The 27,585-nt window shown below is 38.5% G+C and overlaps 2 protein-coding genes across 5 annotated transcripts in view; one reads left to right on the plus strand and one right to left on the minus strand.

The window, feature by feature from the left end:
• Window positions 1-27,585, plus strand: part of LOC108296499 (centromere protein P) — a 273,862-nt gene that overhangs the window by 178,202 nt on the left and 68,075 nt on the right. The window lies entirely within an intron of this gene.
• The window catches only part of ECM2 (extracellular matrix protein 2), a 40,341-nt gene that overhangs the window by 10,277 nt on the left and 2,479 nt on the right, over window positions 1-27,585 (minus strand). Inside the window, exons 2-8 of the mRNA XM_037735073.1 lie at window positions 15,889-16,206; window positions 11,135-11,323; window positions 8,266-8,766; window positions 5,656-5,771; window positions 3,523-3,661; window positions 2,728-2,781; window positions 2,547-2,554 (exon numbers count right to left, since the gene is read on the minus strand). Coding sequence (XP_037591001.1) covers window positions 2,547-2,554; window positions 2,728-2,781; window positions 3,523-3,661; window positions 5,656-5,771; window positions 8,266-8,766; window positions 11,135-11,323; window positions 15,889-16,180 — 1,299 coding nt within the window. The 5' untranslated portion in view covers window positions 16,181-16,206. The remainder of the gene's footprint in view (window positions 1-2,546; window positions 2,555-2,727; window positions 2,782-3,522; window positions 3,662-5,655; window positions 5,772-8,265; window positions 8,767-11,134; window positions 11,324-15,888; window positions 16,207-27,585) is intronic.

The raw sequence follows: 27,585 nt of genomic DNA on the forward strand, positions 1-27,585 counted from the left end.
GGAAGTGGCAGCACAATAGGCGATGGAGTAGATGGAAGTTTAATGCAATGAGTGATTTCTTCCAGGACACAGAAAAGAACACTTTCCCTGGCACACCCTCAGTCTCTCAACAAGGGTGTCAGAAGTAAAGCAGAGCAGTGAATTCCCATCATAGTTATTCACTTGTTGGCACAGAGCGCAGCCAAATGGAAGCTTTGGAAGAATGATGATCAAAAATTCTCCACGTATTCAGATTGAACTAGCAAGAAAGGCCTTAATGCAAACAAGTTTTTTCTACTTTGTTTCTACTGGCCTCAGGAGTGGTATGATCCAGGTCAAATGGAAGCTCCATGCTGCAAAATGGACAGCTCAGCAATGATAATACCCAGAGGCACCTGAGTCAGAGGTTCAGGGTGTGGCCAAGATTCCCAGATTAGGGGATGTTTTCTGTTCAACCCCCTTTATGTGCATTGCACTGAATGCCTTTTGGGACTCAGTTCTGCTTTTAGGCAACAGCAAAGACAGTTGTATCAGGAATAGAAATAATAAATGCTGGAAGATTAAAAGAGAAAAAGCAGTGTAGATGTGAGTGGTATGAAAATGCTAGGCTCCTACAGATATAAAGATTTAGAAGTAGGAGGAACTTCCAGGCTGAAATAGCCAGCCGAGCACATGTAGGAGAAAGACCCATGTGGGTTTGCTCAGGAGAAGAGGAGACTAGCCCCAGAGTGGCTGTGCACAGTGGAGTGAAGGTTGGTGGTCAGAGGGCCTTTGCACCCTGGACAACAACGTCTGGCTTTCATTCTCTAGGCAGCAAGATGGGGATGGCAGGACAAAGGCCACATTTTACAAAGGTTAATCTGGTGGTGATGCTTAGTATTAATGGAAGTGCTGAGTAACAGAAGTAGCCAGGCCAGCCAGTAAACTGTGATAAGTGGTCATATTTCCTCATATTCTCCTTCATTTCCAAACCTAAAGGTACTGAGAATCCGACATCTTTCTCTAGTACGTAGGTGAAGTTTTTAAATGCAGTGGAAGTTTTCCATTGAAAAATAGATAATAGAAGTGAACTAATGGTCATCTCGTGACCGAGAGAAAAAGAGAAAAACAGTGCAAATTCAGGACACTGTGTTTTCTTTTGCAGGTATTCTCTGGCATGTATAGGAGATCGGAGGTAACAGGAAATAGGATGAAGCTAGAGAAAGTTTCTTGTAAGTGAGACTTGAGGTAGATGTTGAAAGGATTCATGGACAGTGAACAGGAAGTCCTCCATGGTGGGTAGTACCATGACAGGTGGTGGACATGGCAGGTACCTTGATGTTCCTGGCAGGCAGCATCACATGGTCATCCACTAGAGCAGTCTCCAGGGCTTCTAGTGTGGTGGTTTCCATCATTAGTGACAATAAAAATGCTTTTAAAGTATGCCTGGTTTTCCTCTGCTGTCCCTCCCTCCACCTTTCACATCTTTTTCTCAATTGTAAGTCCTTCCCTTTCTCCATAACACATGTGCGCATCTCAGGTGGACTCTGCTCCTCCTGCAGGTAAACTCCCTGCCCTTCAGCACAGTGTATGCAGCCCCTTGTGCTGTTCTTTGCCTGCCTTTCACACTTTACCATGCCTGCTTGCAGCTCCCACAGTGTCCAAAATTGTCTCATTTCTTTGCACCTTTGTGCCGTTTTCTCTCCCTGGAGTGCCCTCCTTCCACCTCTCTAGAGCTATAATCTGAAAGGTCATGAGTAAGGAGCCGCCCTAAGTGAGATGATAGGAGAGCAGTGGGCCACCTGCTTCCACATAGAAGCAAGGTAGCCTCACAGCACTCCTGGCAGCCAGCCTGACCATCCACAGCATCAGGACTGCCAGCCAGGGGGAGCCCAGCACCCAATGGGCTAGCACTGCAGTAGCTCTTAGAACTCAGCCCACCCAGGAAGTGCAAGCAGACTCTCTCGGCCAGAGGACAGAAAGTGCTGCCGGCATAAGGCTAAGGCTCCTCGGTGCTCAGACTGTGGAGAAAGGCAGGCAGACAGCCTCTTTACTCTGGCTTCCCATCAACACTCTGGTAATCTAGAAGCATTTGTGCTTCAAGGAGAAGAGTTTTCTGGAAGGCAATTCCAAGGGTGTGTGAAAGCACCTTCACAATCAGGAGTGCACGTTTTATAACATCTCATTTTGATAACACAACTAAAAGTATAACTGACTTATAGTTCATACACAGCCTGTTAGTACAGTTGTTCTAAATTGCTAACACCCTTTGGTCTTCTGCAGTTAGAAATTGAATTTTCTGTCTTTCCCATTTGGCAATCTCCATTGAAATTTGTGTTTATTGATGTTTTTCTGTGTGTCCTGAAATCCATCTGGAAATTTAGTATTTCCATAACTATCTAATCCTCAGATTTGGCAATTCTCATTATTAGTGTTCTTTTCTCAATACCAGAAGTGTTTTGTTCGTATGAAGTTTTTTGGGAGCTACAGGAAATGGTTGAATTGTTTTATTCCTTTAAAGGCTTTGTTTATCAGCATTTACATAATAAATATGTTTCAAATAAAGTAAACAGTGTTGAACACTGTACCTCAAGAGCTATGCTAGACTGTTAGGAAGATAAAAAGAAAATATAGGCAGTCTTTGTCTCAAAAAAGCACACAGTATAATCAAAGGCATTAGGTGGAATTCGTGAAAAATAAAATGTGATGAAGCCTCTTCTATACAGGATCACAATATGACAACTCAGCTATCTAGCACAGTCCAGAAACAAGCAGAAGAGGAGGTGGTTCCAACAATGTCAAGTGCACAGAACGTGGGGCACCCTCACTAAAATCTGTCAGAAAGCTAGGCCATGGTGGGAGCTGTGCATCCACATGCCATGGGGTGTGGAGTGGGCAGGACTTCATTGACACACGAGTACCAGAAGTTCCAGCCCAAGCCCTCTCAGGCACAAAATTGCCAAAGGCAAAGTTAATACCATGAAGAGCATACGCTTTCTTTGTAGGACAGCATCTCCGCCTCATATGCAATGCCTATTTGTTCATATTTCATACATAATTCCCACGTGCTTAGTTTTGTTTTTAGGTTCCAACACATGATAAATGAAAATAGCAAGGTGATTGGAGGCAGCAAGAGTTGTTAGTGGGTTGTATTGACCGTCACAGTGATAAAGGAGATCCAATCAACAAACCATGGCACTGGTTAGTCGCTACTAAGAACCAACAAAATTATTGATCCAAAACACAAAACACATGATGGTGTAGGGAATATTGAATGTAATTCTTCAGATATTTTGGATTTGTAGTGAAGTTATTGTCTTGTGAATAATGAGAACTGGAATCATTGAGAAACAGTGTTATTTATGGGTAAGGTACAAAGACAACAGGCAGTTTAAAATTCATTTAACGTTTTACCAGTCGGTAGTTAAAAGAAATTTTATCAACTCAAATGGTTAAGTGACTAAAAATATTTACTATTTATTCTTTTGGCAATACCGTACATAAAATTTCTATACAGCTATATAGGAAAGGTTATAAGCATATCATTGAAAAACAAATATTAAATACCTGATAAACTTTCTTCATCAATAGCCTGAAGATTGTTCTCATTGATTTTAAGTTCTTCTAATGTAGATGGTAATTCTGAAGGAATCTGTACCAAATTATTTCCATCCATATTCAAACGCATTAACTTCTTCAGAAGCTTAAAAAACAAATCTCAAAGTTACCTTTTTATCTGGTCATGCAGTGCAGTCACATTTCACGTAATGGTTGCTTTGAAGCATTGACTAAAAGTCTCACAAACCTATCCTTTCTTAGGCTTAAATAGTAATGTCCAGGCCACACAGCAAACCCTATATTCCCCTGCCAGGTTGATATTGATCCTAGTAATAGCATTGATTCTCAGGAATTTTCAGCAGACTACATTTGATGATTTTGTAGCCTATTCACCATGTTTATGTTGCATCTTTAGAAACTGAGAGAAAGCTGCTATAACTATTGGATTGGTCATTCTTGCTAGATCTTAGGTTTCCACCTTTACAGAAATAGACGGAAATTTCATGAAATCATGCAGTAATCTGAATCTGTCATAGATGCTAACAAGATAGCAATCAATCCTTTTAACATACTTGCAACTCAGTCTTTTATCTATTCTGGAAAGATCATGAAATAATGCTAATTACCGTGGAAATTTTTCAAAACTAAGGAATAAAAATATCACAAGCTATTCCTATATGGCATCCAAACAGTTGACTGTCTGGAAAAATGTCTTTTCACATTTGTATTTGTGTGTTCATTGGTCAAACCTAGCCCATACCACCAAAAGTGGGGAACTGTGGTTGGGTAGATTTTAATGAAGTCCCATGGAATAATTTACTTCTCCAGTGATCATATTCAAATTTCAACAATTTTGGAATGGGACAGAGAATTTCAAAGCAAGAAAAGGAGGTAATCTCCTACAGTGTTTATCTCTTGGTCAAATATAAGAAAAGGACTCCCTAATGCTAGCCATTTTCTAGGAGAAGGATGGATAACATGAAGTAGGTCTAGGATATGAATGTGGAACCCTCTTATCGCCAGCCTAGATTCCAGATAAGAACCAGGAACTGAGAATATAAGAGGCCAGTGATTTGTCTGAAGAATGGGTGGAAGACCCAGAAGACTGCCCAAGGGAATAACAGTTTCATTTAGTGGAATGTAGTGTGTTTTATTTTTGGCTTTTCAAACACACACTTTCATGAGTTTTTGTTTACAAACATAAACCCCTTCTCTCTTGGCTCTTTGTTTCTCCTGAAATTCCTTGACTCCTTTCCTCTTTTCTCACCGTGGTTTTGTTTTTTATTTTTTTGAGACAGTCTTGCTCTATCACCCAGGCTGGAGTGCAGTGGTACAATCTCGGCTCACTGTTCAAAAGATTGTCCTGCCTCAGCCTCTCAGCCTCCCCAGTAGCTGGGATTACAGGCATGCACCACCACACCCGGCTAATTTTGTATTTTTAGTAGAGATGGGATTTCTCCATGTTGGTCAGGCTGGTCTTGAACCCCCGATCTGAGGTGATCCACCTGCCTTGGCCTCCCAAAGTGTTGGGATTACAGGCATGAGCCACCTCACTCAGCCCTCTTTAAAAAAAAAAATTAATCCAATCTGTATCTTTCAAGGGTTTATTCTATGCTGTTTCCTGTTCTCTCTTCCCCTCTTCTTTCCCAGGCTATCCCTAATTTTTATCTGAGCCTGTTTCTTTTTCCAGAACCCCTTCTGCCAAAGTATCCTCCATCAGGTTTTGTTCATTGCACAGAAAATAAGGAAACAGTGTCTTGCAGGCCTGAAAAATGTTAATAGAGGTTCCAGATAGGCTCACATTATTTCCAGAAAATACTTCATATGCTGAGACCAGATTTTAGCATATGTTCAGTTACTTGGGGAGAAACTACTCCATAAATTAAAATTGTTAATTTTGTCACTGATGCTATTGTCGTTGCCCTTACAGCAAATCTAAAAGTATATAAAACAATAAACTGTATGCAAAAGATAACTTGAATGCAGTTTAGGGACATCAGAGAGGAAACTTTCTTAGAAGAAAACTACCAATTAGAAGCATTTTTCTTTTCCTCCTTTTTCCATCTCCAACCAATGCAAGTCATAGTGAAGCCATTTGTCCAAATAGATTATTATATACAAATCAGAACATGGATTTACCTTGAATGCTTTTGAACCTATGCCTGAAGAAGTGATATTATTTTTGCTCAGATCAAGCCTTTCCAAATTTGGCAATCCATTAAATGCTTCATCTGGGATAGAGGCGATGGAATTGCCTAGGACACACAGCAGTTATGTTTTAGGTATGTGTGCATATACATACATGTACACACATGTATGGGTTTGTGTGTACCTAGATATCAAGAGAGAGCTTTATCTGTAGGAGAAAGCAATACTCAGAATAAGGACAGAATATATATTATACAAGCAAATGCATATTCATAAAAATAACAGGCTGGAACTAGATGGTTTAACATAGTTGACATTTTCTCTCTAAGGATTCATCAGGCTGTAAGTGTATCATGGTTTAGATGAAGATACTAATACAGCCAGAATGTGCTCTGCTGGAGAATACTGGTAGCATTGTACATTTATAACAAAGATGTGGAAGGTTATACAGAAGCTGATTTTTATTCTTCATATTTTCCCATAGCTATTTCCATGGACTATTTCCCATGCCGCTGTTTTTGTCGATGAATGCTCATGCAAGTCACTCACCTCTTCTGAGCCTGTCTCCATAACTGTCTAAGAAGCTTGGGGAGATCATCTCCCAACTTTTTCAGATCTATTGTTATGCCTCTACAGCTTCAATCTACAAAGGTTCCTACATGCTTTAATTTTATGGGTTTTAACATTTAGTTAAGTTCAGTAGTCAATTTTTAAACCCAGTAAGTGAGCATACCAGTTGTACATACCATAAAAGCCACGTGGTGACCTTCTTATAAAATCATAACAGTGTAGCTCAGTTGGGTCATTTATCTTTCCCAAGACTTTAGACTTTCACAAATTGGGCTTTCTTAGGGCAGAGCATATGTGGTGCACAGACCATAGGAAGAAGGGGCTTTGCTGAGCATGAGAAGAATTCCTTAGGTGATCATATGAAAGTGGATGAAATCCTTTGTCAGAGAAGCCATAGAAGCTTCTAGTATGTTTGACACTGGCAATGTCCTGTCACAGATGGCCATCCCTGCACAAATGTGTTGATCTTTTCAGCTCTCCTCATCCCAGCATCTCCAGGGCCACCCCTGGCATGGGGCCTCATTACCCAGACGAATGCTCCTGCTGCTCACAGCACCCTAAGTGTCCCCACCAGCCAGCCTCTCACACCTGGTCCTGCTGTTCCTCCACTCAGTAGCCCTCCCGGGTGGTCCTATGGAAACACGGGCAAAAGGTATAGACAACCACATTCCCACTAGAATGTCTAAAACGAAGGGAAAAAACAGCTGACAGTACCAAGTGCTGGCAGGCTTCAGAGAGGCAGGAGCTCCCCAGCGTGCAGGTAGGAAAGGAACAGCCACTTTAGAGAACTGTCGAGCAGTTTCTTATAAACTTAAATATGTATTTACCATATCACTCAGCAGTCCCACTCCTGGGCATTGCCCTAGAGAAGTGAAGACTTAGGTCCACACAAACATGTGTACGTGGATGTTTACAGCAACTTTATACATAATCGCCCCAAACTGGAAACAACTCAGCTGGTAGGAAACCATGGCCCATCCACATGATGGAACACTACTTGACAGTAGAGAAGAATGAACTACTGATACACAAAACAAAATGAGTGGCTCTTAAAAACATTAGAAGCCAGACTGAAAGGGCTATGTATTATATGATTCCATTTATGTGATACTCTGGGAAAGGCAAAACTATAGAGACAGAAAACAGTTCAGTGTTCTGTGGTGGCTAGTGACTGGTGGAGGGGGAAACAAGGAATTTTGGGGAGTGATGGAATATTCTATATCTTAATTTTAATGGTGGTTACATGACTATATGCATCTGTCAAAACTCAGAACTATATACTAAAAATAAGTTTTACTATATATAAATTATACCTCCTTAAAGCTGACTTGTAACAGACATCAGTAGAAAATAATCATTTGATTTGGAGTTTGCTTTATACCTAACTGCTATTCTGCAGTAAACAGATATCTCTTTGTTTATTTACCTATTTGGAGATTATGAAATTACTCTATTCAGGATCAATTTTTAGGATGAAATTAAAATACAATCCTCATAGAGCAATGAGAAAATGAGAATTGTTCACATTTTTTTTTTTTTTTAAGAGACAGGGTCTTGCTATGTTGCCTACACTGGTCTCAAACTACTGGGTCGAAGCCATTCCCCCACTCAGCCTCCTGAGTAGCTGAGACTACAGATGTATACCACCTCACCTGGCTAAGAGTCATTTACTTTTGTGTGTGTGTGTGTTTTGAGATGGAGTCTTGCTCTATTGCTCAGACTGGAGTACAGTAGCACGATCTCAGCTCACTGCAACCTCCACCTCCTGGGTTCAAACGATTCTCCTGCCTCGGTCTCCCAAGTAGCTGAGATTACAGGCATGCGCCACCATGCCCAGCTAATTTTTGTATTTTCAATAGAGATAGGGTTTCACCATGTTGCCCAGGCTGGTCTCAAACCCCTGACCTCAGGTGATCCTGCCACCTTGGCCTCTCAAAGTGCTGGGATTAGAGGCATGAGCCACCGCACCCGGTTGTTAAGAGTCATTTACTTTTAAAGCACAAAATAAAAGCAGAAGTCAACATCTCTTACCAGTAAGCTCCAGACTTGTTATCTGTGGTGCTGTCAGCGGTGGTATCTGAGTGAGCATGGCATTGATGCAGCTGATGGTCCTATAGGACAGAGAGCACCCGCTTGGCAGGCGCAGTGCGCCTCTGGGAGGAGGAGGAAGTGGGGATCGAGAAGGTATTCGGAACATATCTCCTCTTACCGGGTCCTCCTCGTCCTCCTCATCTTCCTCACCCTCCTCACTCTCCTCCTCCTCCTCCTCCTCCCTGCCTTGGCGTTGTTGCTGGTGTGCCAACCTCCTCTCCTCTTCAGGTCTCTGCTTTCTGTCTCCTCCTCTGCTGTCCCTCTCACTATGAAGTTGCCCCTGGTTTCTAGATCCAGGGGTCTGTCTCTTTTGCTCTGTATCTTCTTCTTTCATTTCTTCATCCTCCTCAGATTGAAGTACTTCTTTTCTTAATATTTGGTCCATTCCCACCTGAGGAGGTGGCAGTTGCTTATGAAGTAAATTGGTAGGTTCTCTTTGTTCTGAAGAATCACCAGAAAATTCAGTTCTATCATTTAACGGTATACCACTGAGTAGAGAGTAGGAGACTAATGACCACGCAAGAAGAAGGTAGCAGAGACAAGTTGATGATGTTAATAAAAGGAAAAATCATAATGAAAATGAGATTAGTAAATATTATTCCCTCCAAGTATTTGAGTGCAATTTAAAGATGAAATGCATCTTGAAATTTTTGCTTAAAAAAGTTTTAATAGTCACTTTATTTCTATTTTGTAAGATCTGTTACAGATTTTTTTTTTCATTTGTGGGCCTTAATAGTAATTTTTGTATTAAATAACTTCATACTTATTTTTGCTAAAATATCTTGCTACCTGGTGACTAAGGAGGGAATAATATTGCGACATGAGGCAAAATGGTAAGCACTTTTATTGTGAGATTGTGTTATAATCAGATGTGATACCTTTATAATAGATACTGTTCTGTTCACTGGGGCTATTGCTAATGAATGTAAAGAATTTACAGACTGCTTACCGGATATTTAAAAAGTGAAACAGGTGTATGTTTTACTTGCTTATAGCAGTGAAACCAACTTTCGTTTATAGACTGGTCATTATTTTTTTCTATGGCATCCCCATCCTCTGAAATTCAGAATTATATAGAGAAAATTTTCCTCCTTCTCTCTCCACATTCTATACTTAAATCATTTTTACTACCTGAGACTTATAAATGACATTCTGGACTTAAGTGATTCACTCTCTGAGTAAACAGTTCTAGGAATAACTGAGTTCACAGTGCATACATTTTCTTCCCCCCACCCCTGAGAGAGTCTTGCTCTGTTGCCCAGGCTGGTTGCAGTGGCATGATCTCAGCTCACTGCCACCCCCACCTCCCAGGTTGAAGCGATTCTCCTGCGTTAGCCTCCCGAATAGCTGGGATTATAGGCGCCTGCCACCACATCTGGCTAATTTTTGTATTTTTAGCAGAGACCACATTTCACCTTGACCAGGCTGGTGTCAAACATCTGACCTTGTGATCCTCCCACCTTGTTGTCCCAAAGTGCTGGGATTACAGGCCTGAGCTCCTGAGCCCAGCCAGAGCACATACATTTTCTTCCATCAAGATTTATAAATTTACTTAATCATCTGCCTACTTGTATTTACTACTATGTATAAACTACTCCCCAAAAGAACTCAGGAAATATAATTATTTGGAGAAATTACTTGAGATATCAATTCAGTATATATTATAAAGTTTGTGAGTTGTTTTTTCACATCTCTAGCAAAACATGCAGAAGGAGAATAGGAAAAAGTTAGTAAAAGGAAACTAACGCTGCCATATTGAAACATTTAAAATCCTTCCTGTATATCCAAGTTTATTTTTCCAAAATAACTACATTTCGGGAATACTCCAAGTCTTTTGAAAAAATGCCTGAGAATTTGTGACTCTTACTTTGTAAACTTTGTATTTATTTTACTCCAAGGAATCTTTTTTTAAATACTAGTGAAATATTTGGTAAGATTAAGCAAAACACAATTTCTAAACAGTCAAAAGTTCTTCCTGGTAGGAGACTTTTGTAGACACCTACCCTGTGATTATCTGTGTGCATGGGAGCAATCTACCTCGGTTATAGACAAGAGAAAATGTCCCTATCCCTTCCCATCCAATTATTTAACAAGTATTTATTTGCTCATTTTCATAAGGTGTTGGTTAGGCTTTTCTTGGAGGAGACTGGGCCTCCTTCCAAAGGGTCTTCCATTCAGTCAGGTATGAGCCTCATTGGAGAAGGGGTCTGTGGGCAGCCAGCAAAACCCGTGCTGTGATCTCCTGCACACAGAAGTGCCACTTGAGAAAATCATGCTTCAGGCCACACTTCTGCATTTTCCTGGGATTATCCAAGCAGTGATGTGGGTTCCTGTGCTGCCTTTGAATGGTTGGGTATAGTCAGAGGGTTGGGGCTTTGTTCTCTCTAGATGCAAATCACTCTTCCTTTGTTTAACCTGACTTCAAGGTGATATAGCCCTGTTGCACTGGATTAAGTGAGGTAACATATACAGACCAAAGCAGAGCCCTTAACTCAGTAAGAACTAGGATCTGTTAGTTGTAGAAGTTCTGTTACCATATCTCTAAAGCTGAGAGTCAAATGTGAAATGTAATCTCATCCAAGCTTACTGAATCTGATAGAGCTAGAACTATAAAGCCACGGTCTATTATTTGTATCCCCTACCATACACTTCCCCAGACATTTTCTATCTTAATCAGCATTTTGCCAATATTTTAAGTACTCAAATGACTAAGGTGTCATCATTTTAAACTAAAATTAGTAGCACAAACAAATGGAAGTTATTAAAGATTAATCACACACTGATATTTTGTTTAGCTAAATCTCTGTACCAGTAGCAGAGCAGACTGGGCAGCATTCCCCTTCAGGTATAACTGTTTGGGGGCATCTCTGGGGATGGCACATGGTTTCATCACAAAGCACTCTTCCGTCTGAGCAGAGGCAGGTAGTGCAGGGCTCAGGTGACCACACAGCTTTGTTGTACATGGTTATGCCCTTTACCAAACAGTGTCCCTTCTTTCCTAGAAGAAAATAAAAGCACAAATTTAAATCCCTTATGTGGTTACCAGCAAAACTGTGAATGGAAGTGAACAGAGTGTGAAATAAAACTGCTCTAATCACACAAGAGTAGAATTCTCTGTGCATCCATATATAGGGTAAAAATGTCTTATAGACATAAGAAATGCTGAAATGCTTTTCACAGGCTCTCATTTACTTCCGCTCTGAGAGTGAACTCCTCATGGTAACTTGGGGCTGAATTGTGCTTTCATTTTATATCTGTCAGGATAGATTAAATTATATGACAGCAACAAACAATCCCCAAATCTCAGTTATTTTTTATTTATACTTTGTGTTTAATGTGGGTACACAGGGACTCAGCTCATCATACTCACTCAGAATTCATCTATAAGCAGGCAGTCCTGATCACTGCAGTAATGGGAATGTGAGGTTGAAAATCACACATGAGCTCTAAAAGTGTCTAATTATACTGACCAAAGCAAATTGTATGGCTACACCTAACTTCTCAAGCCACCTGGCAGTGGAGTTCCATCGTGTGATCAGAGAGCTGAGATAGCACTAATGATGAGCTCACGGCCCACCCTTGATATGCAAATAGGAATAGGTAAAACCAGACAGCATGCTTCTATGATGCTTCTCAATGAGACATTGTAGCTATCTCTTTTATGGCTTATTAGACTATTGAAATATAATTCACATACTGTAATGTTCACCCTTTTAAAGTGCTTTAATAATGGCTGGGTGCGGCAGCTCATGCCTGTAATCCCAGCACTTTGGGAGGCTGAGTTGGGTGGATCACTTGAGGCCAACAGTTTGAGTGAGACCAGCCTGGGCAACATGGTGAAACCCCATCTCCTCTAAAAATACAAAAATTAGCCAAGTGTTGTGGCACATGCCTGTAGTTCCAGCTACTCAGGAAACTGAGGCATGAGAATCGCTTGAACCTGGGAGGTGGAGGTTGCAGTGAGCCACAATTATTCCACTGCACTCTGGCCCGGGTGACAGAGCAAGACTGTCTCGAAATAAATAAATAAACAAATAAAGTATACAATGCAGTGGTTTTAATACATTCATTTCCCTAACATACAAGATTGTAGATATGTGGTTAAGTGTATCAGCTAAGCAGGCCATTAGAAAGCTGAGGAAAGTATTAGAGGGGATGTTTTCCTTTTAACCCTGGTGTCATTCCGGATAACTTTCTTCCATCTGAGCCACTGTCCCCAAGTTCCACCTCCAAATGAGCCCTCTCACATTAGTCCCCTTCTTTCCCTGACCTCTAACTCAGCCCAATTCAGGCCCTACCCATCTCTCATTTAGATACTTGGAATAGGCTAATCCCATCTACGCAATTTCTCCTCTGAACAAAAATACCATACGAGTTATTGGTTATTAAAAGCACTACACCCTATAAAAATTTCCATGGCCTTTTTTTGCAGAAATGGAAAAGCTGATCCTTAAATTCATGTGGAATTATAGGGGATTCCAAATAACCAAAACAGCCTTGAGAAAAAAGAACAAAGTTGGATCGCTCTTCGAGATTTCAAAAAGCTCACTATAAAGATAGGATAATCAGCTTTTGTCAGTGTGTGATACTAGTATAAGGATAGATGTGTAGACCAATGGAACATTGAAAGTCAGGCATACGTCTATGAACAGTTGATTTTCAAGAAGGTGTCAAGACAATTTGGTGGAGGAAAGAACAATATTCAACAACTGGTGCTGGGACAACACCAGCAAGAGAATGAATCTAAATCCCTACCTTTCACCAAATACAAAAATTACCTCAAAATGGATCTAAGACCGACTATATCTTTATATTTAGACCTTCCCTGTAAATGTAAGAGCTAAGACTATAAAACTCTTTGAAAAATCCATAGGGGCAAATCTTTATGACCTCCCATTTGGCAGTGGATTCTTAGATATGACACCTAAAGAAAAAGATAAAACAGACTTCATCAAAATTAAAAACTTTGTGCGTCAAAGGATGTTGTTAAGAAGGTTAAAGGACAGTGTACACAATGAGAGAGAATATGTGAAGTCGTATATTCAATAAGGGCCTGATATCCGGAATATAAGTAAAGAACTCTTAGAACTCACCTATGGAAAGACAATGCAATTAAAAAATGGGCTTGCCCCAATACAGTAGCTCTCGCCTGTAATCTCAGCACTTTGGGAGGTCAAGGAGGGAAGATTTCTTGAGGCCAGGAATTTGAGACCAGCCTGGACAACATAATGGGACCCTGTCTCTACAAAAAAGTTAAAAAGTTAGCCAAATGTGGTGGTACTTTCCTGTAGTCCCAGCTACTTGGGAGGCTGAGGCAGAGGATCACAGAAGCTAAGACTTGCGGTGAGTTCAAGATTGCAGTTCAGGACTGCAGTGAGCTATGATTATACCACTGTACTCCAGCCCGGACAGCGGAGCAAGATCCCATCTCTTGAAACAAATAGGAATAGAGCTTGAATAGCTACTTCTCCAAGGAAGATATACAGAAAGACAACATGCACATAAAAATGTGCTTAACATCATTAGTTGTTAGGGAAACGCAAATCAAAAGCACAGTGAGATACCATTTCATACAAGAATGGCTATACTTAAAAATAAATAACACTTTGTTGGCAGGAATGTAGAGAAACAAGAATCCTCTTCCATTGCTGGTGGGAATATAACCGTGTAGCCACTTTGGAAAACATTTGGCAGTTAATCAATAAATTAAATACAGAATTACTGAATGGCCCAACAGTTCCACTCCTAAGTATATACCCAAAAGAATTGAAAATAGGTGTTGAAATAAAACTTATATTAATGTTCATAGCTGTGCTATTCATGAAACCCAAAAGGTGGAAGCAGCCCAAATGTTCATCAACTGATAAACAATATGGATAAACAAATATGGTATAGCCATACAATGGAATATTATTCAGCCATAAAAAGCAATGAAGTTCTGATACAGTGATACAAGCTAATCATGGGTGAACTTTAAAAACATTATACGAAGTAAAGAAGTCAGATACACAAGGACAGACATTATATGATTCCATTTACATGAAATTTCCAGAGCAAATTCATAGGCACAGACAGAACAGATTGGTGGTTGCCAAGCCCTGTGAGTAGGGAGGAATGAGGAATTTATTTAGAGTTTCCTTTTGGTGGGATGAAAATGTTCAGAAACAAGATAGTGGTGATGGTTGTACAATATTGTGAATGTACTAAATGCTATTGAATTGAATACTTTAAAATGAGTGAAAAAGAATTTTGTGTTATGTGTGGTGATAGAATCAAAAATTACTGTAAAATCACTGGAAAACATTTTTGGACAATTTGGAAATGTCTAATATATATCTTCTACACCTTTATGCATACCACCCTTTAGTACATATAAAAACATTTTTTAAACAAGTTTGAGATCACATTATGAATACTTCTTTCTTGGCCTTTTTATTTTCTATTATTATAGCTTAGCTGTCTTTCCACTTAACTAAAAAAAATTGACCTCATCATTCTTTAGCAGTTATGGGTACACTATTATTACAAGTTTTTAAAGTTGATTCTCTTCCTTTCTTTTCCTAATCACATTGTAACTGTGGCCTAAATTGCTTATTTTCAGGATAATTGTATATTATTTCTGTTAACTTCATGGAAATAATCATGAAGTAGCACTTAGCTGTATTGAGACAATATATAAAATAACAGCCACAGAAAATTACATGGTTATATTTCCTGGTATTTTTAAAAAGTTTTATTTAATGGTAACATGTCTATAATTACTTATTTCTTCCAAATTTGGGAAAATGTGAACCATTTAATACTAGTTTTTAAAAATGCTAGTTGAAATCTTTAGCAGAATTTTTAGCCTTTTCAATCTTTAAAAAGTCAGTGGTTTAACCTATATAAAATGAATTCAGTGGCTTTAATTATATTTGTGGTTGAAAAATTTTGGTTGAAAATATGTAATAGCTGTATGTTCACAGAATCATCTGAATAATTTATTTCTGTATTCTAGATTATCTAGTGTCATAAATGGAAAGGCAGTTTATAAGTGTTTATGTATATTATTTGTGTTAGCAATGCAACTATCTAAAATACATGCATGGCCAGGCGCGGTGGCTCACGCCTATAATCCTAGCACTTTGGGAGGCCGAGGTGGGTGGATCACCTGAGGTCAGGAGTTCAAGACCAGCCTGGCCATCACAGTGAAACCCCATCTTTAAAAAAATAAAATAAAATAAATAAATAAATAAATAAACTACATACATAGTAAACATACTGGAAATAAATAAACCAATATGATAACTATGATTTTGTAAATATAGTTGTAGAATAAGTAATTTTTCTCTAATAATTTTGTATTACAAATATGTTCCTTAAATTACTTTTTAAATTATTTAAAATTATTTAAAAATGTATGTTTGTAGACACATAAACCGAAAAGTAATATAATAACCTGGATTTTTCTTTGGAAAATTATCTTCATGGAGATGTTCTTTCTCTCTCCCCCTCTCCTTCTCTTTCTGCACACCATCTCTCACCCTCCTCCCTCCTTCTCTCCCTCTCATACGGTTCTCTTACCTGGTAACACATTATAACTTGATTCTACTCCAGGAAAACTTGAAAAGGATTCAAACTTTTCCTCCATGCTATAATCAAAGTTAACAATAGGAAATCTTGCTACTGGTGTAAGAATTGTTGTTTGCGGAATTCCAAGCTGTCTGTTTGATCTGTGCTTGGGTGAGGTTGAGCTTTTCCTCAACCTTCTGTGATATATCTTCCTCCTTTGCTTCCTAGGAATTTCTTCATTTTGTCCAAAGTCAGTTTGAAAAATGATAAGCAGAAAAAAACAAAACAAAACTGCAAACTTCATGTTTGACTTTTTTCACCGGCCAATTTCTAGAATGAAACAATATTTCAAAGTTAGTGGTGACTGAATTTTTACCTCTGAAAATTGGCTTATATATTTGCTTGTATGCCTTAGTAGGCAAGTCTTTCAGAAATTACACTTATGATATATGGGCTATATACTATTGTATTACTGCCATATCATAATTTGGAATTCTTCTATCAAAATCAAAAGCTTTTTTTTTCTTTTTTAAATATAGATGGATCTCACTCCATCGCCCAGGCTGGAATGTAATGGTTCAGTTATGACTCACTGCAACCTCGAGCTCCTGGGCTCATGCAGTCTTCCTGCCATTGGCCTCCCAAAGTGCTGGGATTACAGCATGAGTCACCACACCTGGCCAGACCTTTTTTGTATCTTATCTTTATCTTTAGACCGGGAATTAGAAAACTTAAGGCATCATAGGCTTCACGTCCTCTGTCATAACTATTCAGCTCTGTCATTGCAGCATGAAAGCAGCCATAGACGATATGTAAACAAATGAGCATGGCTGTGTTCCAGGGAAACTCTCACTACCAGTAAAGGTGGTGGATCAGACATGGCACCCTTTCTGGACCCTACTGTTCTGCAGATTTTCAAAGATTACTTGGGAGATTCCTCTCCACCTGTTTGCTAAGATGTTCTGTGACTGAAGTAATCCACAACCCATTTTCCCAGCCATTCTGTTTTGTGCTTTTATTCTCTAGCTTTGTAATTGTCCAGGGGGAAGGGCATGATTGTACCATATAAAAATAACAGTCAACTAGCATCAATTATAAGGAGGTAAGATTCAGAAAAGTAACCCTTTAATTAGCTGGTCTCAGAGGCAGTACAGGGCCTTGCACATGATAAAGCCGAAAAACATTTAAGAAATGAATATATGGGCACTCTTGGTACAATAGCAGCATTATGGTCAGACAGACTGGTGCAATCCCTTTGAAATCTGGTAGTCAGGGACAAGAGAAGCCTCCACCAAGGTGTGCAAAACCTGTCGTCAAAAGATTCACTCAGCCAATCTTTCTTGGCCTTAAGTTAGTCCTACAAAGGAAGGTTGGCAGTTTTGACTGCCTCTCAGAATTCTACAGCTGAGAAACACACACACACACACACACACACACCCTACACACACACACACACACACACACACACACACACACCCTACCTACCTACACCCCTTGCAGCTTTCCTCTGGCTCTCTCCTCAGGTCCATTCACTGTCAGTGTTCCCTGAGATGAAGAGCCCTCTTTACACAGCCAACATGGAGGAGAAACTAAAACCCCAGGAATCCTAAGAATGCCAATCACAACAGATTTGCTGCTGTTATCTTTTTAATGGGAATTTAAAGTATGTGGTGATTCTAGGAAGTTAAAGTAACTAGCTTGCTCAATGATGAAATTTATTTCAGTTCTCATAGGCCTGCGTTGGTCTCCTTCGCCCACCAGAACAAACTGTGAAGGGAAGGAATGGTAAAACATTCAAGGTGATGTTACATACAGAGAGTAATACCCTAAGCTGCAAAGGAGAAGCATTGAAGGATTAAGGGCTAACAAGTGGCCATAGACTGACTGCTGACCCAGTCATCTTGTTGGAACCTTAGAAAATACCTGAGAGGCCAGGCACTGTGCCTCACACCTGTAATCCCAGCACTATGGGAGGCTGAAAGCAAGGTGGGAGGATTGCTTGAGGCCAGGACTTTAAGACCAGAGTGAGGAACATAGCAAGACCTTGTCTCAACAAAAAAAATGAAAAATTAGCTGGGCATGATGGTGCATGCCTGTAGTCCTAGCTACTCAGGAGGCTGGGGCAGGAGCCACACTTGAACCCAGAAGTTCAAGGTTGTAGTGAGCTATAATTGCAACCTGGGTAACACAGCAAGACTGTTTCAAAACAAAAAACAAAATCTGAGAGACCCTGCAAGCATTTGACTCAATTTTTCTGTCTGACCATTTAACCGAATAAAGTATAATCATGTGTCACATGACTTTTTTGTCAGTGACAGATTGCATAATACCATGATGGTCCCATAAGATTATAATGGAGCTGACAAACTCTTATTGCCTAGAGATGTCATAACATCATAGCATAACACATTACTCACGTGTTTGGGTAATGCTGGTGAAACAAACCTACTGCACTGCCAGTCGTATAAAAGTACAGCACATACAATTATGTACAGTACATAATACTTCAATAGACAACTATGTTACTGGTTTATGTATTTACTATACTGTACTTTTTATCATTATTTTAGAGTATACTCCTTCTACCTATTAAAAAAAAATAGCTAACTATACAGCAGCCTGAGGTGGGTCCTTGAGGAGGTATTTCAGAAGAAGGCATTGTTATCATGAGTGTTATTTCCCATGAAGCCCTTCTAGTGGGACAAGATGTGGAGTGGAAGACAGTGATATTGATGATCCTGACCCAGTGTAGGCCTAGGCCAATGTGTGTTTGTCTCAGTTTTTCACAAAAATGTTTGAAAAGTTAAAAAATACAAATAGAAAAAAAGCTTATAGAATTAGCTATAAAGAAAGAAAATATTTTTGTACAACTGTACGATGTATTTGTGTGTGTTTATTTTTTTTTAAGACGGAGTGTCACCATGTTGGTCAGGCTGGTCTTGAACTCCTGACCTCAGGTGATCCGCCCGCCTTGGCCTCCAAAGTGCTTAGATTACAAGTATGAGCCACCACACCCAGCCTGTATTTGTGTTTTAAGCCAAGTGTTACTAAGAAGGAAATTTTTGAAATTCTTGAAACACTTGAAAATGAAAACATAGCACACCAAAACCTGTAGGATACAGCAAAAGCAGTATTAAGAGAGAAGTTTATAGCAATAAACACCTACATTAACAAGTAGAAAAACTTCATATAAACATCCTAATAATGCATCTTAAAGAACTAGAAAAACAAGAGCAAACCAAACCCAAAAATAGAGAAAAAAAAAAAAAAAAAAAAAAAAAAAAAGAAATTTAAAAAAAGAAAAAAAAAAAAAAAAACTATAGAAAAGAATGAAATGAAAAGTTGGTTTTTTGAAAAGATTTAAAACATCAAGAAGACTTTAGACAAAGAAAGAGGAATGTTATTACAAAAGAGTCAAAGTTTTTTTTTAAAAAATGAAAAGTATATAAAGTTGAATTACAATAAACTAAGGCTAATTCATTATTGAAGAAATAAAAAAAATACTTTTTTATAAATCTAGTGTAGTCTTACTACACTACACACACACTAGCGTACAGTGTTTATAAAATGTATAGTAATGTGTAGTAATGTCCTAGGCTTTCACACTCACTCACTGTCTCACTCAGAGCAACTTCAGTCCTACAAGCTCCATTCATGGTAAGTACCCTATACAGTATACCATATTTTTATTCTTTTAGACCATATTCTTACCACACCTTTCCTATATTTAGATATATTTTTTTAAATTAATTTAGAGACAAGTCTGGCTCTGTCACCCAGGCTGGAGTGCAGTGGAGTCATCTCAGCTCACTGCAACCTCTGCTTCCTGGGCTCAAGCCAACTTCGCACCTCTGCCTCCCAAGTAGCTGGGACTACAGGTGCATGCCACCATGCCCAGCTAATTTTTATATTTTTTGTAGAGACAAGATCTCACTATGTTGCCCAGGCTAGTCTCAAACTCTTGAGCTCAGATGATTCACCCATCATAGCCTTCCATAGGTTTACAGGAATGAGCTCCCACACCTGGCTTTAGATATGTTTAGATACACAAATACCATTGTTTTCCAGTTGCCTATAATTTTCAATACAGTCACATGCTGTACAGGTTTGTAGCCTAGGAGCAATAGGCTCTACCATATAGCCTAGGTGTATATAAATTGTCCCATCTAGGTTTGTGTAAGTATACTTGATGATGTACAGCAAAATCATCTAACATCACATTTCTCAGAATGCATCCCTCTTGCTAAGTGACATATGACTGAACCTGTTGATATCCAGATGCTACTATCTTAGAAGTCTGCTTCACAACATAAGACAGTCTGTGGGAAATTCTAACGGTATCTAAATTGAAAACCGTGAGCATGAGCTCAGGGTGACGCATGCCTTCCTCAAGCCATGGTGTCTGTCTATTCCCCAAATGTTTAGGAAATGCAGGGTGATCAGTGCTATGTCTTGGCAAATATTGTGATTATTTCTTAGTAGAAACCTATATCGGTAGTAGCAAACATATGGTTGCCACCCTGGTTTCTTGGCCTAGGTACAAATGTCACTAACTGACCTATTTTTGACATTCTGCAAACCGTATATCACCTGGAGGCCAAGAAAATGAGCATGGTTTTATGGAGATCACCTTACCTGTATTGACATAACAACATTCCTACTAGTTTGACAACTAGTAACCAGAGTGGTTCCACGAAGTAGAATAATTCTGTAGGATGCGACCATGATGTAACTTAACAGACTTTTGGAGAGTCTGTGAAGTCACATCATGGTTGCATCCTAGAGAATCATTCAGCCATTACACCAGTATTATGACAAAGCTTATCAAATCTGACTCCTAGCCAACATGGAGTAACAGGAACCACATATACCTTCCCACCTGAAACAACTTAAAAATAGGACCATATATACGAAGCATTTTCCAAACATTAAACAAAGAACAGTCCAGGACAGTGATCCCTGAGGGAGATGCAAATCAAATGCCCAAAGAGACCTGTGATTGACCTGCTTACTCCCTAGAGGGAGTTTCCAGGCAGGGAGGGGAACCTAGGCAGAGTCCAGCAGTCTCCTTGAGTTGAAAAGACGTACGCTGGGAATCTGAAGACACCAAAGAGACTAGTGTTCTTAGGGCAGAGTACAGAGAGGTAAGAGCTAACCCAGAGAAACCCTTCCAGAGATGTGAAGTCTACTGAGTACTGGATAGCACGTATGTGTAAGTAAACTATTAATACTTCAGAATAGGAAAAGAACTAACCTAAAAAACAAAGGAACAACAACAACAAAAATCTCTGGAACTTAAAAAAGACTAGGAAGAGTTTGTGTTCCACCAGTCAGACTGGAAAACCTTACAATACACAGCACATCTGGTACTCAGAAGAGCATTAGCTCAGTAGAGGAAAATAATTAGCCCTAAGCTAAAGGCTGCTGTGATCCATTTAATAAAGCTTAAAAGCAAGCCTTTCTGAAAAAAAAAAATGTGTAAAATAACTTGACAGTGTCTCAGAGAACCCAATAAATGTTTTAGGATCCAATGTAAATTTACCAGGCACACAAAGAAACAGGAAATGTTGACCCATAATGAGAAAAATCAATTTATTGAAACCAATTCAGAAATAACATTGCTGATATACTAATTAAGTAGGTCTTTAAAAATCATTATACCTATATTTCTTTTTTTTTTTTTTTTTGAGACGGAGTTTCGCTCTTGTTACCCAGGCTGGAGTGCAATGGCGCGATCTCGGCTCACCGCAACCTCTGCCTCCTGGGTTCAGGCAATTCTCCTGCCTCAGCCTCCTTAGTAGCTGGGATTACAGGCACGTGCCACCATGCCCAGCTAATTTTTTGTATTTTTTTAGTAGAGATGGGGTTTCACCATGTTGACCAGGATGGTCTCGATCTCTTGACCTCGTGATCCACCCGCTTCGGCCTCCCACAGTGCTGGGATTACAGGCTTGAGCCACCGCGCCCGGCCTATACCTATATTTCTATATGTTCAAGAAGTTAGAGGAAAGATTAACCATGTAATGTAGAAACATAGAAGATATTTTTTAAAAACCCAAATCAAACTTTTCTTTTTTTTTTTTTTTTTGAGATGGAGTCTTGCTCTGTCACCCAGGCTTAAGTACAGTGGCGTGATCTCGGCTCACTGCAACCTCCCCCTTCCGGGTTCAAGCAATTCTCCTGCCTCAGCCTCCCGAGTAGCTGGGACTACAGGTGCTCACCACCACACCTGACTAATTTTTTGTATTTTAGTAGAGACGGAGTTTCATTGTGTTACCCAGGCTGTTTGTGAACGCCTGAGCTCAGGCAATTTGCCTGCCTTGGCATCCCAAGATGTTGGGATTACAGGCGTGAGCCCCTACTCCTGGCCCCAAATTAGACTTTTAAAGTTGAAAACTGCAATGTGAGAGAGAAAAAATACATGACAAGGGATGAATAGCAGATTAGACATTACCAAAAATAATTGGTGAACTTCTTTTAAAAACTGCAAAAAGAAATAGACAAGTCCACAATTATCATCCAAAATTTCAACAATTCTATCCCAAATATTCGTTTCAAAAATAGATTACAAATTAAAATGAGATGCCTCTACATACATATTAAATGTATAAAATCCAAAACACTGACAACACCCCAGTACTGGTGAGTGTGGGGAGCAACTATAAGTCTCATTCAGTATTGGTGGGAGTGCAAAATGGTACAGCCACATTCATTAGAAGACATTTTGGCAGCTTCTTATAAAACTAAGCATACTCTTGCCATACAAGCCAGCAATCATGCCCGTTGGTATTTACCCAAATGAGATGAAAACCTATGTCCACAAAAAAACCTGCACAGAGATATGTATAGCAGCTTTATTCATAATTGCCAAAACTTAGAAGCAACAAAAATGTTCTTCAATAGGTGATTGGATAAACAAACTGTGGTATATTCAGACAATGGAATATTATTCAGCACCAAAAAGAAGTGAAAAGTCAAGCCGTGAAAAAACATGGAGAAAACTTAAATGCCTATAACATATAACTAAATGAAAGAAGCCAACCTGAGATGGCATACGTATGATTTCAACTCTATGACATTCTAGAAAGGGCAAAACTATGCAAGCTATAAAAGAATAGTGGTTTCCAGGATTTATGGTGGGGAGGGACGAATAGGTAGAACACAGAGGATTTTTAGGGCAGTGAAACTCTTCTGATACAGTACAGTCAGCCCTTTATATCACAGGTTATGCATCTGTGTATTCAACCAACTGTGAGTGAAAAATGTAGTTAGGCCTATGTTGCATTTGTGCTGAACATATACAGACTTTTTTTTCTTGTCATTGTTCCCTAAATAATAGAGTATAACAACTATTTACATACCCTTTACAATGTATTAGGTGTAAGTAATCTAGAGATGCTTAAAGTATACAGGAGGATATGTGTGTATTATATGCAAACACTACATCATTTTATATAAGGGACTTCAGCAGCCTCAAATTTTGGTATCCTTGAGGGGTCCTGGAAACAGTCCCCCTCAAGGATACCAAGGGATGACAGTACTATAAAGGTGGGTACATATTACTAAAAATTTGTCAAAACCCAGTAATATAGAGTAACAAGAGTGAATCCTAATGTGAACTATGGACCTTGGGTGATAATGATATGTAAGCATACATTTATCCATGGTGTGAGATTTTGATGGGGGGGGGAAGCATGTATGAGAACTCTGCACTTTCTATTCAGTTTGCTCTGAATCTAAAACTGCTCTGAAAAAAAGTCTGTTAAAAAAATTAGTTGTCATTTTATGCCAAGAAGTAATTAATGTTTTTTAATTAGTAGAAAAAATATCAATAAGGATTTTAAAGACTTTAATACTATCAACCTATTTGTCCTAATTATCCTAATAGTTTGCCTTGTTTGTCCTAATGATTGTAGGCATGTACAAATTTAGAGTCATTATATCTTTCTTCTGCATATATTATTAGGTAGATAGTTTCAGCGTCTCTGGGAGTGCTTTTGCCATAAGATCTAGTTTGTCTAATATTAACGTAGTTGCTTTTTTTTTTTTTTTTTTTTTTTTTTTTTTTTTTTTTTTTTTTTTTTTTTTTTTTTTTTTTTTTTTTTTTTGACTTTTTAGATTCAGGAGGGTTGTATGCAGGTTTGTTACCTGAGTATGTTGTGTGATGCTGGAATTTGGGGTATGAATGACCCCATCACTCAGATACTGAGCATAGTACCCAACACTTAATTTTTTAACCCTTGTTCCTCTCCCGGCCTTCCTCTCATGTCTGTTGTTGCCATCTTTATGTCTATTAGTACCCAATGTTTAGCTCCTACTTATAAGTGAGAACATGTGGTCTTTGATTTTCTGCTCCTTCATGTAGCTGCTTTCTTTTGGTAAATATATGTTTTGCTTTCAGCCTTTCTATATCTTTATATTTTCAGTATACTTTATATTAGTGGCATATCATATAGTTTTTTAATGTGTTTAGCAGTTTTTATCTTTTAATTGGAATATTTAGGCTGTTTATATTTAATGTAAAATTTAATATGTTTGAGTTTAAATCTACTTTCTATTTGCTTTTTATTTGTCCTACATGTTCTGTGTTCCTTTTTCTGTTTTCTTTTTAATTGGTTACTTGGTTTTTATTATTTCATTAATAATTATATACTTTTTGACATTCTCTTCTTTGTAGAGATTACCACATACATCCTTGACTTATCAAAGTCCTAATATAAATTAGTGCCTTTACCTCTTCCTGGACAATACAAGAACCAGGATGAACTTCAACTCCGTTTACCTCATCCCAGTATATATTCTGTTTTAGTCCTGTGTTTTAATTATGTATATTTTTTATTTTTAAAAAATATTTATTAAAATTGATTTAAAATCACATCTCCTTCTTGAATCAATTTATATATATATATGTATTTTAAACTCTTAAAAGATTATTACCATCATTTTGTCAAAATTCATTTAGATCAGACTTTTTCATCATCACTATTAATGTTTTGGGCCAGATAATTCTGTTTTCTTATGGGGAGCTGCCCTGTATATTATAGGCTGTTTATCAGCAATCTGTGGCCTCTACTCACTAGATGCCATTAGTACCTTGCTCCTAGTTGTGACAACCAAAAATGTTTCCAGGAATTACCAAATGTAACCTGCCCCTCAGTTGAGAACCACTTTTTTAGATTTACCTAAACAGTTATCATTTTTGTTTCCTTCATTCCTATATCTCCATTCTTCTATTAGGATTATTTTCTTTTTGATTGAAGAACACCTTTTAATAATTCTTTTTGTGCAGGTGGGTTGATCATTTCTTTTTGTTTACCTGAAAATGTTTATATATTACTTTCAATCTGAAAGGATGTATTTGTTAGATATATATTCTGGGTTGACAAGTGTTTCTTTTAGCATTTTTAAAGATACAGTTTATTTTTTCCCCTACACTCTCATTTGCTTCCTAGCTTCCAATATTTTATTGTTGCCTTCTTCCCACCTACTTTTCTTCTTTTTTTATTTTATTTTATTTTTCTGAGATGGAGTCTCACTCTGTGGCCCAGGCTGGAGTGCAGTGACACCATCTCCGCTCACTGCAACTTCCACCTCCCGGGTTCAAGTGATTCTCTTGCCCCAGGCTCCCAAGTAGCTGGGATTACAGGTGCCTGCCACACCTGGCTAATTTTGTATTTTTAGTAGAGACAGGGTTTCACCATGTTAGCCAGGCTGATCTCAGACTCCTGACCTTAGGTGATCCACCTGCCTCCGCCTTTTTTTTTTTTTTTTTTTTGGGATGGGGTCTCACTATATTGCCTAGGCTGGCCTTGAACTCCCTGGGCTAAAGTGATCCTCCTGGCTCTGCCTTTTGAGTGGCTGGGATTATAGGTGTGAACTACCATACCTGGCTTGAAGATACATTTTTTGTGTCTTCTTTTTTCCATTGTTTCTTTTAAGAAATCATCTCTCAATCTAATTTTTTCTCCTTTAAAAGTAATTTTTTTTCCTCGCTGTTTTTTTTATTTTTATTATTATTTTTTTAAGACAGCCTTGCTCTGTTGCCAGGTGCCAGGCTGGAGTGCAATGGCACCATCTCAGCTCACTGCAACCTCTGCCTCCCGGGTTCAAGCAATTTTCCTGCCTCAACCTCCCGAGTAGCTGGGACTACAGGTGTGCGCCACCACGCCCAGCTAATTTTAGTATTTTTTTAGTAGAGACAGGGTTTTACCATGTTGGCCAGTATGGTCTCGATCTCTTGACCTCGTGATCCGCCCGCCTTGGCCTCCCGAAGTGCTACTTGCTGTTTTAAGATGTTTTCATTGTCTTTGGTTTTCAGCTGTTTCACTCTGTGTACAAAGATATAATTTTCTTCTTTTTATCCTGTTTGGGATTCATGGCACTTCTTGAATTTCTGACCTGATGTCGTTTGTCCCACTTGGAAACTTCTCAGCCCTTAACTATACAAATAGTACATTCTCTTCCCTTTTTTCATTCTTTATATAACTACAGATACTTGCATATTAGCTTTCTCATTTTGTCTTTAATGTCACTTTCCCCTCATTTGTGTTTTTTGTTCTTCCATCACTTCTATGATTCATTCTGGTTATTCTCCAGGTTATTCATCCTGGTTATTAATGAACTGATCTTCCAGTTCATTAATACTCTCTTCACCTGTGGTTTATCTGCTATTAAACATATCCATTGACTTCCTTGTTCTTTTATTGTATTTTTTTAGTTTTCAAGTTTTCAGTGTGTTCTGTTTCCAATTCCTTGTTGAAAATTTTAATCTCATCTTTTATATTTTTGAACATATTAAAAATATTTGTTTTCAAGTCTCTGTCTGTAGACTAGGTTTTCTGGATCCTCTATGTGTCTTTTTCTGTTGTTGGTTATTTTCTTTAGGTTTTTAGCCATGTTTTGTCTCTTCATATACCTGATGACCTTTGATGGAGTGCCAGATATTGCATATGAAAATACTTGCAGATTTGCATCTGTTTCACACATAAGGTTAAGGACATTATGAATCAAATGTTGAGTGACTTGAGGCTGGACTTCATCATATCCAGTTAATAGTTACGCTTTGGGTCCAACCCAAAGCCTGCTGACTTTACCCACTTCACTTTTCCATACCACCCGCCACTGCTTGCTTGGCTCCATTTTTTTGTTTGTTTCTCTCTGTGCTCCTGAGACTATTTTAAAGCTCTGCTAATCTTCTCAACCACCTCTTCTGGAATCCAGATGTTTCTAGAAGAAAAACTGTTCTAAACCTCTCTGGGTTGGCCCTGTTGTTTTTCTTACCTTTTCTATTTATTCTCAGCAGGTCTAATGATCTGACTTGCCTTATCTGCCATTATCAGAAGGAGAAGCTCCCTCAGATTCCTTTTATTTCTTGAATAAATATATCCTCCTTTTCTCATAGAATGTTGTAAGTTGTAGTTTTGTGCTCTTAATAAAGATCTGAAAATATCATTGTTTAATTGGAAACAGAATTATGGTTTCAAAATCATCCTAATCATTTTTCTTTAATACTTCACAGATATTGGTCCTTTATTTTCTTATATTTAGTGTTGCTGATGAGAAATTTGACTTGAATCTGATTCTTATCCCTTTGTAAGAAATCTTTTTTTCCTATAGAAATTTTTTTCAAATTTTCAACATATCTTTGATATTCAGAAGTTTTACCTCAGTAAAGAATGTACCTTGGTATAGGTTGTTATTGTTTAATGT

Source organism: Cebus imitator, unplaced genomic scaffold, assembly GCF_001604975.1.
Source record: "Cebus imitator isolate Cc_AM_T3 unplaced genomic scaffold, Cebus_imitator-1.0 Scaffold720, whole genome shotgun sequence".
Classification (NCBI taxonomy): Eukaryota; Metazoa; Chordata; class Mammalia; order Primates; family Cebidae; genus Cebus; species Cebus imitator.